General features: G+C 35.8%; 1 protein-coding gene across 1 annotated transcript in view; it reads left to right on the forward strand.

Moving 5' to 3' along the window:
• WDR72 (WD repeat domain 72) overlaps positions 1-13108 on the forward strand; it is a 95183-nt gene that overhangs the window by 36203 nt on the left and 45872 nt on the right. The window contains exons 14-16 of the mRNA XM_042779679.1: positions 7281-8098; positions 10906-10997; positions 12420-12499. Coding sequence (XP_042635613.1) covers positions 7281-8098; positions 10906-10997; positions 12420-12499 — 990 coding nt within the window. The remainder of the gene's footprint in view (positions 1-7280; positions 8099-10905; positions 10998-12419; positions 12500-13108) is intronic.

Below are 13108 nucleotides of genomic sequence, written 5' to 3' on the forward strand. Positions count from 1 at the left end.
TGAATTGACACATTTGTTTAGGACTGCATTGTCTAAATGATGAAGCCTCAGGTCAAGCATAAATCGCATGTGAAAGCAAACTGGGGCACTACTACTGACTCCAGAGTTTTTGCACATAGTTTTTTATATGTGAGTACTGAGCTATAAAAAGAGCAAATGAGTAAGAAAAAAGTTCTGAATGTCCCCATCAAAGGTTCTCTGTCCTATGACTAGGTGAAGTGTCTGAAGGTAAGGAAAGTGCATGACCTTGGGATAGTGACACCATAACTGTGTGACGATCACCCTGTGCACGAGGCCAGCATTGATTTTTGGCAGGTAGGCCTGGCCTCCCTGTGCACTTTGGGAGACCATGGGTACTCTTAGTGACAAACTCTTTGCATGCTCCCTGAATTTGAAGCTTGGGAGGTGGGCAGAGTTAGGCAGGGGTGTGATACGTGGACTGCTGATATGAGCTAATATTGGATTAGGAAGTGCATATCGTTTTTATGTGGAGATGAAAGTGTAGCCAATAATTTGCATCCTTTCTTCCTCAGCAGGTTCTTTTAGAGATGGTGTATGGTGTATGTTTAAGTGCTATTTCAATTATATACCTGCTGCTTGTAACTATTTTTAAATAAATGCATCTTAGATTGCTTGTCCTTTCAGCAGAGCAAGAAAACAAGATAGCTGTCTATTTGCAAAAAGGTTATGAACTGAAGGAGGCAGGTTTGCTGATGGGATTTATCTGAAATAAGACACCATTCAATGTTTAGATTATTTTAAATTTACAAATACCTAAATAGGTTTGAAAGACCATATTTCTATCTAATTATTAGCAGTTCTTGAAGCATGACCTTGAGAATTTTAGGGAAGACTTGGACCCTCATTTCAGATTGCTCTATCTTACATTTCTTCAAGTCCTTGCTTTTTAAATTATTGCATCAAAATTCTAGTCATAAAATACATGCGTGATCTATACTCTCTGTCTTAGTACTCTTCCACTAAATGATGTTTGATCATGTGCTATATGCTGTGCTGTCATGGGAAAAGGTTATACTAGCTTTTTTTCTTGCTTGTCTTTTAATGATCAAAGTAAATTAGGCTTCCTAAATTTGGAAGTGACTCAATGCTAAGTAACTGTGTAAGTTACATCAAGTTTTTGATTTACTATGTGGAAGACACATTCAAAAAATACAATTTCTCAGTAGATGTGTTCTGTTCATGGCATAGGCTAAAGATGTGCTATTTGAAATCTGAGCTTTTTGTGGAACTTGCTAACTATATTTTATGCTCATAAACCAGTTTGAAACCCCAAACACAATTTCATTTATCTTTATATTCTAAGCTTTATAGAGTCTGCAAAAGTGTCCATCTGTTCAGTCGAGATTGCTTCAAATACTGAGTGGTCAGAGAGACATAGCTGATAAAGGTCAAAGGAGCCTCTTGACCCCGTGATTCTTGCCAAAGCAATTGGAGCGTGGGGACTGATATACAGTTAGATACAGCTTGCTAACGTGAGCTCCACTTTAATTGGTAATGATAGCAAGAATACACAGTAAAGTCATTGCTGAAAGAAAACAAAAAGTATCCAATATAGTAATTTATTACCAGTCAGTGGGTTTCACGCACTGGGTTGTTTTACCCCTGCAGTGGTCAGAGAAAGCAAAAAGGTACTCTAACACTTAACTGAAAATGGATGCCCTGCTGCTATCAGAGATGCATGGTGGTCAAACGATTGCCTGTGCCATTAGCTTGGTAATGTTTTCTCTATTGTAAACTCAGCTCCCCATGTTCTTCCTGTGCATCAGCTGCAGATTGAAGGCTTTCTCGTTTGTCTTCTATTTGTGCTGCCAATCATCAAGCTGCTGTTCACCAAACACATTTCAAGGAGGCAATTTTTTTTACTCCTATCGACTACCATCTCTAGCAACTGATGGCTCCGAGGATTTAGAAATAAATTTAATGCTTTAATTTACACTGTGCCAGCCATTTTGTGCATTGTTTATGTATTTGTTTTCTGTGACAATTCAAGAGACAGTTGAATTGTTTCATGTTTTGCAAAACTATGCATAAGATAGATTTATATTTTTGGGGACATGTTTGCAGGTAGTTTCTATTATGCTACTATTTTCATTAAAAAGGTTGAAGAGAAAAATATCTTTGCAAGAAAAGATGCTTTTTAACCTATTCAGTAGTTAAAAACAGCTGGAAAAATGCAAACCCAAATCCAGCAAAAGCTAACACAGGTATTCTTTCCCACCATCATCATGTAGAATAAAATAGAGCTATCATTGGCAATGTAAGTTAATGTGTGAGACCCTTAGGTGTGGTAGCCATGCTTCAGTTAGCTGTTCTTCAATTTCCACGAAGCACAAATGTAACAGGAGAGTAGGAGTACCTAAATAGCTTTTACAAACAGATGTGTGATTTACTTATTTTTTGTGAGCCCAGAGCCAGATCAGTGATGAGATGTGATTCTGAGAAGTTATGACCTCTGAACTTCTGTTGACAATCCAGTGACTGGCCTGATCAAGACACAGAATTCTCAACCATCATAAATTTTGTTTGACAAATTCTACTACACTCCTCTTTCATTTCTGTAACAGGTTCTCTACAATTTAGTATTCTAAAACCAAATGTTTAGTGTTGATGTTAATGGTTGTTAGAGTTGATGAAGACTGATTCAGATATATATATAGTGTCTTTAAAGTTTCTATTTTCTTCGTAGTGTAACAAAAAGTTAGACTACAGTAAAGACAGATGACAAAAACAATTGTTAATTTCATTGAAGTAAGCATATTGATACTGTATTATCAAACATCATTGTGATGTTTCAAAAATAATGGTGTCGAAAACTTCCTAGAGTCTTTTAGATATGGTGGTTTTGATTATTCTATTTTAAAAATATATATTTTTGTTTTAAAAATTTTGTTTGAAAACATAGAGTACAAGTGGATATTCACCAAATATCTTTATTGAGCAGAACAGTAGGATGCTTGCATTTTAATGGTAGTTTGCATTAATTTAGTAAGTATACTTAATAATGAAACAATCACTCTTTAAAAGTCTGTCAGATAAGACTTACTCTCTTATCGTGTACTTCAGTGGGCTGTTGTGTTGTATTTGTATTAAAACCCAATGGCCTAATTGCTGTCAAAATAGAAAAGTATATACCTTCACAAAAACCAAAAACCTCTCGAGCAAATCAGAAATAGAAAATCCTTGACCCCAAGAAAAATAAAACAGCAGTGCATGTTCTATGAATAAAAGAACCCTCCAGCCTCTTTAGCATTATTTCAGTTAAGTTCCACACGTTCCCCTCCCCAGTCTCCCCCTGCCTAATCTGCCTGAAAATTCCCATTAAAGTAAGTTCTTCAATTTGTCTAATATTTTCTTGAGCCTTTGCAGGTGGCAAGCAATGGATAAAGGAGGGGATTGAACTTGTTCAGTGTAAATGAATCAAAATATATTTTCAAAGGGGAAAACTCAAAGGAACAGAATTAAACCCCTTGAATATTACATAATTTAAAAACTTACTTAGAATCAGCATATGAGCTTATCAACAGGATAGCTCCCACTCAGGTTTTGTACGTCATGATTTGTTCTGCAGGCACTGGGAACTTTGGGACCAATTTTCTGCCACTTTTATTCTTCTATGTTTGGGATCAAGTGAGAGTGCAATGGATAAAGAATGCCAAAACTCTGGAAGAAAAGCCACATTTAATACTTCACAACTTACTTGGCATAGGAATTTATACTACTTGTGCTGTGAGAACGGAGCAACTTCTATGCAGTGCTATCAAAGCAGCCTCTAAGTGTATTTTGAGTCTTGTTTGCCTTCTAAAATTTCTGCCTTGTGATATTTTTGCAACTTTATTTCCTTTATGTAAAATGAATGTCAAGATTGCTCTTGTCAAGTCTGTTTTTAGTACAAAACCCACAATAGAATACTTCTGGTAAAGAAAGCAGATATGTGGAGAAAGTACATACGTACGAGGGAGCTGAAAAAGTATGGGAATCCCCATCAGCTAATGGAAGTGTGTATTTTAAGTGGAATACCATTCCCTGAACAAGTTGAATCCCAGTGGAAAAAGGCCTTTAGAGATGAGAAGGCAGCTAGGTAAAATAACACTTGAATTGTACTTCCCATGAAATTTTTATGTGATATGTCTGTCTTAAATCTGTTAAAGATTATGGTGTGTATTGATGCAGTTGGAGGCCACAGTAAGCACAGCCCCTTGCTGCCCCTTCCCATCGTCACAGGAAAATTTCTGCTTGGGTGCTAAGAATGAGTAGAGGGGAAAAGACGTAGAGAAGCAGGGTTGTAGTGGAGCAGTGATGAATTTCATGCCAGAAAACTGGAACAGGCTTCTGAGAGAGGTGTACAATGCCCCAAGCCAGTGAGTGTTTAAGGGGTGTTTGGAGAGTCTAGCTGGACTCAAGGATCCTTGTAGGTCTCTTCCAACTGCAATAGTCTGTTCTAGCTCGCATCTGATCCTGGTTCAAACACCTTCAGCAACAAACTGGAGACATGTTAGGGAACCCTGGCCATGCATAGAAAATAGCTTAGCATTTCAAAACCTCCCTGAATCTTGCTCTTTCCTGGGTATAGAAAGCTTGTTCTGCTGTGGATCAGTGATGCACAGGAGGTACACAAGTCTCAGGATATAATTTTAGTTGGTAGTCAGACTTTTTGCTTTAATGCTAACAGTAGCTTGTCCATGTCAAAAATAAACTTTATAACTAGAAATGGTACTTTTCCTTTTCTAGTTTAACCAATATATAATGTAAATATATGTAAATCTGTTTTTCAATATTTTAAAAATGCAGTTTCCAGCTCTCTAGCTTGTAGTTAGTTTTATGGGTGCCTTTGCATTCTCTGTAATCTTCTATTAACAGAGAATAACTTGCCCATATGTCCTAAAGAGCATTTTACGTCTAAAGTTTGTATGCCCACCTTCTTTCATTGGGATGAAATGCCTGTGGCAGAGAACTAAGATAACTTGGCAGACAGTTTTAGAATCAATGTCAATAAGCTTTCATATTGCCAATAAACCATGAATGTTTATTGTGACTTCATATGTAGTAGCATCAGCAGATGTCTCAATGGATTGACATTGTCACTGTTTTCCTTTGTTTGGATAGTGATTTCACTAAGGTTTCTAAATGTTAATCAAGCAAATATAAGTGTACAGAAAGAGAAAATAATAGGCTAAATAATAATAGCTTCAATTAATGTCAAACCTAGCCTGTGAATACCACTGTTTGCATTCCATGGGGTTCTCCCTGTCTATTAGGAAATAGCATAATTAAAGATTAAAATAATCCTAGTGCTTAACTACAATGTATTATTTTTTTAAAAGGAAAAAGGAAAGGGATAAAAAGAAAACCTGAACAAACAGTTATAATCTCTTACTTATGACTCCCTATGGAGATCTTTAAATGAGATTATCTATTTAGAGTACATCCTCATCTGTTTAGGAGTGTCATTCCCTAAATAACACAATAACAAAAAAATTACTGTCCAAGACTAAATAGTCATGTGACATAGAGTTTATGCAGTCAATTCTTTTCTTGTGTTATTTGTACTACAATATCAACAGTTTAAAAATAGCTAATCCTATAAAATCATTGTGTGTAATGTAAAAGGAGTTAGGTAAGGTGGCCATGAGAGAGATGAGGTAAATAATGTTGCATTCCAGCAAGAGCTGATTGTTGCCCTGTTTACTAACACTTGATGGTTTATTTTGAGATTTAACTATTTTCAACAGAAAGTTCTTTGCAATAGTGGAATGTTTCTAATTGTCAAAAGAAAATTAAAACTAAGAGTGATCTGGAAAATTCTGTATCACCTGTGATATGGAAGCCAACATGATGATTCGAAAAAGTATCACTGTGATGAAAAGTTACTTCCTGATGTGTCTTTCTGCTTGTAAAGGTGAAATAGGCTAAGTATAGTGCTGAGAGCATAAGCTTTTGCAGGACAATAAAAACATACTAGTCATAAATGCTTAAAGAAAAGGGCAGAAGTGTCAACAAGGAGTTTATATTCCCTCAATTCTGGTGTTTCCCTGAAGGTAAAACATACTTCTTTAGTAGATGCAGCAGGATTGTGATATAAGGAGTTGTGTCACTGTGTGGACTCATCAGTTCATTTTCAAAGTGCCAGGACACCTCTCTTGTGCTGGGCTTCGTCGCAGCATAACTTCTCCCCTATGGCAAGTGCACTGGTGAAAGAAAAGATGTAAAATTTTCTTCTTAATGATAATTTGTCATTTAAATAAAACTTCAAGGATAAAATGGAATAAGTTGATTTTTTTTTGTGAAGATGATTTTGAACATTGCCTAATGTTCAGTTGACAGTTTATCATCATTAAGTTACTTCTACAGTTTAACATGTGAGTCTAAAGTTGAGAGCAGCTGCAGCTCTTCTCAAAACTTCTGGTTTCAAAAGCTATGGTTTTTTTGCATTTATTAGCAACAATAATTAGCCATGTAAATTCATCATGTAACTATGTAGAATTTATTAATTGCCATTACTGTAAATGGGCTTTAAAGTTGGGGAAAAAGTATGGGGAGTTCTAGAAAGATTCAGGTAGGATATAGGGTGGCACAAGATAAAGTCAGATGTTCACAAACATTGTAGTAGCCTTTTTCTCTTAATTATTTTCAACTAAGATAATTACTTGTGTGTCATTTATTTACCTAGGTTCTTTATTGTTCTTGATGTGTGACTTATCTCAGAAGGAGGTAACTTTTAGGTAGCTTTGCATTTTTTGAAATAGCAGAGGCATAGTCTTTATCCCATACAAATCCCATATATATATAGAGAGAGAGAGAGATAGATATATAGATATAGCAAATTGCAAAAAGGCATACAGATACTCAAGGTTTGCAAGAATTTTGCAACATTGTAGGATTTACTTCTCTAGCTGTATTTTGGGGGGAAAAAAAGGTTTTATGCTTTAAAATTTTCCAAAAATCCTTTTAGTTTGAAATGAGACTTTAAAAAGATACCAGCCTAGAGTTTCTGCAAAGATGCATTCAATCTGTAGTATGGCTGTCTAACTGAAGACATTAAGGAGCCTGTTGTATAGCATTTACACACAGATGTCTCTGTGTATCTTAAGCTATTTGGAGGGAAATCTTTTTTATGTAATCAAAACTGAATAAATATAATTAAATTGAAGTTAATGGAGTTAATAGATTTTGTCTATTCCATAGGCAATTCTATGTTAATATCTTGAAAATTACAAAGTGCTGTTGGATTTTTGTTTGGACATTTAATATTTTTCTTTCAGTTGACTGATATGAGCTGCATCCAACAGCCCTTTACAATTTTACCAGCTAAGACAAAATGGAACAATGCAAACTTTCATATTCTCTTATTTGACCTGGAAAAACTTGAGGAACTTCTCTCATCTCAACTCAATGGATTAAAGTCATCAAAATCATTCCAAAACCAACGCACTCTAGAAAGAGCTAAAAGTACTACTGAGAAAAGGGCACTGACATTAAAAAGGAATAAAACTGCTGCCTTTGTGCCTCATGTAGATGGGCAGGCAGAGACTGATTGTTCAGACCAAGTTCATAGGGATAATACTGCAACTAGGCCTGTGGAAGAAAGTGGTGGCATGAAAAGACGGAAAAAAATGAAGAGTTCAAGAAAGACCAGAATGCAACCATCAGGAAACACTGATGTGAACATCGCCACTGATACAGCTAAACTGCTTTTGTCATGTCTCCTACCATGGGGTGTAGACAAAGAAATAGACAATCTCTGTGCAAGACACTTGGATATCTTGAGGCTTCAGTGTCCTGTTTCTTTTGGACTTATGTCGGATGAAAGCCACCTCTCACTGATGTTGCCGGGATGGAGATGTAGTGATTGTGGTGTGCTAGGAGAACATGAAGTTTTCAATTTGTTTTCAAAAAGAGTTCTTGATTTATCAAACAAATACCTTGCTGCAACTGAAGGACAATCTGGAAGGAAGGATGGACCTGAGAATAATGATTATGGAACAAAGGACTTGGAAAATATATTTTTCTTATTTAGTAGAATAGCTTTGATCAACAGGATAATTAACACACCTTCAGCAGTTACAGATGAAATTGAAAGGTAAGAACTTCTTCATTATGAAAGGATTATATTTTCTAATGTGTCTACATCCAAACCCAATTCCTCCTAGTCACACTAATGCACTTGTTTATACTTTTCTGTCCCGAAAACACATAAAAATGAAGCATACCTTAAAATCTAACACCAAGTGGCTACCTTGATTTCAAAGAACAAGTCACACTAGTGCAATCTCTAAATATGAAGTATTAAATTGGTATTATTCCTGCCCCAAACCTTGCCTCTGAAGAGCTTATTAGGTAACACATAGCCAGTCATATATTTTTGGGAAGAGGATCTTCACCAAGAATAGCTCCATACTTCAGCTTCTGTATTAGCTGAGATTAGCTCAGCTGCTTGGGACATAATGCTGATATCACTGAGGATGTAGGTTCAATCCCTGTATGGGCCATTTACTTAAGAGTTGGTCTTAATGGTCCTTGTGGGTCCCTTCCAACTAAGAATATTCTGAGTCTTCTCTTCCTTTGTATTGTTTAAAAATTGAAAAATGAAACTTTCTTAAATATGTACTTTAATGGAGCTTATGTTTTTTCTCTGGAGCTTTTTAACAGATGTTCTTTGAAGAAAAGGAGATCAGAATACAGTTGTCTTCATGTTTTTCTGTTTAGCAAATGAGAACTGTTGCAGGATTTTTTTTCATAAGAGCAAGAACTGGAATTGCCCAGCTTCACACCCAGTTTTTCCAGAGGCCCCTCTTTTCCTTGCAGCTCAAACAAAGTAGAATAAGGAGTTCTCTTTATGCACATAGTGAGAAGTGCATTAAGCACATTTGTGCTGTTTAAACTTCCACTCCCTATAAGCAATACAGTTCCTTTTCCATGGAATCCTTGACTTCACAGATAAAAAACCCATAAGAGACAAGAATAGTCTGCCCTAGTTATACTGTCTGAGGTAACGTGCTCCCAGTAATGATGGCAGCTACTGGGGAACGAATGCCTCATCAGCCCTTATGTTGTGAGGAGCATCCCGAACAGCATTTATGTTACTCAAAGCAAATTTATTGACTAGATGCTTTTTCAGCATTAAAGGAAAAATAACGTGCTCAACATTATTTGACCAAGCCAAATAGAGCATGCTAATCAGGCAATGGATATTGTGCACAGATTTTTTGTTGTTTGGCAAACATAGTGTTGGTCTGTATTTAGTTTTTTAGGGACAATTAACTTCAGTGTTGGTGATGCTATGGCCCCAAGGCAAGAAGGGGTGGGGGGGCAGGAAATATTGATTTTGTAGCAAATATCTGCATCTCCCACAAAGCTCTAGGCACTTGGTATCTCTCAAGACATGTGCACCATCCCACAGGATAAATGCACATTTCTCAGTTACTTTTGCTGCTGATCATGTTGCCTATTGGGCCATGCTCAATACAAGCATATGGATACTTGTTTCAGTATTTCAGCTTGAATGTGAATTCCTTTCGTGAATTCCTTGAACATGGATTTCCTTTTTTTTCATGCAAAAAAGTACTTCATGCTTGCCTTGTGCAGCATTCTTTTGGAAAGACATTGTGTAATTGAAATTAATTAGTATACCAGAAGCAAACATTTTTCCCAGATGTGCACATCCTGGCTTTGGGACATATAGCCTGTAAAATTCTAAGTATTAAAGTTGCTGCAAGGAAAAAAATTTTCTTTTTAAGAACAATGCTATTTAACTTCAAGTTTTCTCTAGGATATGTAAAGACATAAACCCTACCATCTTTAGTAAATGTTATTTTGGTGAGTTTTCCTTCAAAAAGTACAGTATGCAGCCAAACCTCTTTGGACAGCTGTTTTATCCAAAACTGCAGTATGCTTAATGGGAAGGAAACCTACATACTGCATTCTAATTCACCATGGTATTTGCAGCAGTTAGCAGGGCAATTCTCACGGGTTCTGGTGTCTATGTGTCATTTCTTTGCAACTTGACACAGCCTGTTAAAATAAAGGAACCTGCAGAAAAATGTGTCTGATCATAAAAGTGGGACAGAAGAAGGAAGAATCTAGGAAGAAAGGATCTTAAAGAATTTTTCTCTTGCTTTTTGACACTTGTGTCTCTAACTTAAAAATCTCAAGCTGCAACCTTTCAGGGTTGTTTGGTATTGTAAAGTCTTTTGAAATGTTATGACTCACTGTTCATTGTAGTGAATTTGAAAGTTAAATATATTATTTTTTAAATGATGCATAAATGTATTTTTTGCAGATCACGATAGCGATTTATTTAAAAGAAATTGTACAAGGGTTTGGAGTGTTTTTTTTCACTTTCTTTCTCCACTGTCCATATCCTTTGTTTTCAAGGGTTGGGTTGCTGAGCTCGTGACTCCGAAAGAGCAAGCATATGTACACACAAGTCTTAAATTGTAACCATCCACTGAAATCCCAAGTATTGTAATGATACTCTGAATTATTTACCACTGTGGAAAAAAAAAGGAAACCTATAAAAAAAGGCTTTTAGTTTCCCTTGAACTTTTGTCCTGTATATTAGAAAAAAACCCAGACAAATTCTTCTGTGGAAATGGCATTTTTCAGTTCTTTACGTATGAATTTGTTTCTTTATTGCAAAGTAAAGCGGCTTATTAGGCTTAAGTTCCTGCATCTAGATTGTACTCTTCAGTGATGTATATTTGTGAATGTTTCAATACCAAGTTTTAGGAAAAAAGAATGCAAGTGATTTCTGGGGAGAAATTTGATTTGGGTTGATAGTAATTGCTATCAGAGAACCTACTGTAAAAAAACCTCAACCCTACCTTAATACAAAAAATTTTTCATATGTGTGTTCAGGTTTTGTTTAATAGTTTCATATTCTTTTAGTCCTCAGAAACCAGAATCTGTACATGATAAATGGCAAAATGTAGAAGCAGTAACACTTTCATGCCCCAGTTTTTATGGAGACTTACCAAACAGTAAGTATGTGAATTAGCAGTATTAACTTTTAAGTGTTCTGGTTTTGCATGCTTTTTGTTGCTAAAATATAGAATTTAAGTTCAATAATGATAAAAAAGTGTTGCTCTTTATACTGTCCATTCTGCAAACCGAGAAACTGAATTACTCTGTTTCTTCTGTGAGTATCATGAAAAATGTGTAAACAAAGCGTTTACTGGAATCAGTGATATTTTTCCTGTTATGATAAGACATTTAGCTGATTTTCTAAAGACCTTTCCCAGCAATCAGAAAAACAGCAATGTAATAAGACAAACACTGCCCTCACCCCCTTCCCCCATCTCCCTCATCACCATTACGTGCCCACCCAATAATATATACAGCCCTCCAAGCAAACTGTTGCCTTAGTAATACAAGAGCCATCCTGACTGTTCAATAATGCCTTTAGACTTCTGGCTCAGGGCAGAATAAAGTAATCTGTTCCTGTTAATGTCCCACAGGCCATCGCTCGTCAATCTTGGCTTTGCAAGCCAGCCTTGGTTTGTTTACAGTATGTAACTAATCAAAGAACATTTAAATGAAAACTTAGACAGAATATGGACATTTGTCAGTATGTACTACCTGACAAACAGAGTGTTCCTCTTACAGAATTAGCCATGTCTAGACTGAAAACAAAATTCTTTTACATCAAATCTTGATGCTGTGCTCTGTAGGTAAACCTTAATATCCCCATCAAAAATTAGTTACCTTTCCTTCTCTGAGTCTAATGTGCACCACAACTGTAGAACTTGCAATGACAGCAGAAATGTCCATTGGAAAAAAGAACTGGAACATAAAATCAAGTGACAGTAGAAAATAAGCAGGGGAAAGGCATGGAAATGGTGACTAAAATGTTCGTGAACATAAAAATAGATTTACTGAGTGACCCAAAAATTCTAAGTTAATCTAACTCATATGTCATAACTCTTAGTTCATACAGTTGTTCAGATTTACAAATTAAAATCTGATCTGAGATTGCAGATCTTGGAGATTCTAGGAACAGCCTGTTCTTTAGCATCAGGGGCACACTGGACATCAGAACAGGGAATGCATGGTTAAGTAATCCAAAACCAAAAGTATTCTTGATATGTTTAGAAAATTGTAATGGAAGAGTACTCCATGGGATATCAGTTCTTTGTTTAAAAAACAAGCAAAAAAACCCAAAAAACAAAACAAAAAAAAACCAAAAAAACCAACACTCATTTAAGATGACAATAAATGTTAAAAAAATAGATTGTCTGAACACTTTGTGCTTATTGTATCAGATGAGCGCATATTCTAAGAACATTTTTTCTGATCTTTTCGTGTATGTGGCTGAAATAAAAATTTGTAAATGCTAAAATATTTTTCTGTTTGTGTTCTTCTCTACATATTGTCAGTTCATGAATTATACATGTGTTTTTCAGGTAAGAGCAGATATTCCCCAGACTTTGGGAGCATTTCATTGCTTAAACTCATTTGTTGTTGGAATGACCAATCTGTAAAGGTAGGAATTAGCCTGTGTCATTTGTAGCAGTGTAATGCTTAAGTGCCATTTGCTGTAATTTAGTATTTGGAATCAGTAGTGTGACCTAATAGTCATAATTTATGGGGAAACTATTACATAAGTCATGCCACTCAGGTCTGTGGAAAGCAGATTAGTATTACAGTATGAAGTATGCCACTCCTTAAAGCTATTTAGCCTTAAAGTAAATGTTTAGATGTGACAAAGTAATTCTCCTACTGATCTTTCATTTAAGTGCTCTTGTTCATAGCATTTATTTTAAAAATGAGTTATTTCTTCTCTAACAATCACATGTAACTTACATCAAAAATGCCGTCTTTGACTCCAGGAAAACAAAAGGGCAAAATAAGGGCGGTGTCCTATATTAATGTGTTATTATAGAAGAAACTGAAAATGCCTTAGTGAAGGGCAAAAGTCCTGAGTCTTTAATTATTACAACAGTCTTTCAGAACAACTTGCAAGTCATGTAATTATGGATTCTTCAAGTCAAAAGAACCCAATAGAATGCTCACCTCTATTATTACTGAAGAATCTGAAGTCTTGAGAGATAAATAACTTTTTGAGAGTTGACAGGCAGCGGTGAAACAATCT

Source organism: Catharus ustulatus, chromosome 12 (genome assembly GCF_009819885.2).
Source record: "Catharus ustulatus isolate bCatUst1 chromosome 12, bCatUst1.pri.v2, whole genome shotgun sequence".
NCBI lineage: Eukaryota > Metazoa > Chordata > Aves > Passeriformes > Turdidae > Catharus > Catharus ustulatus.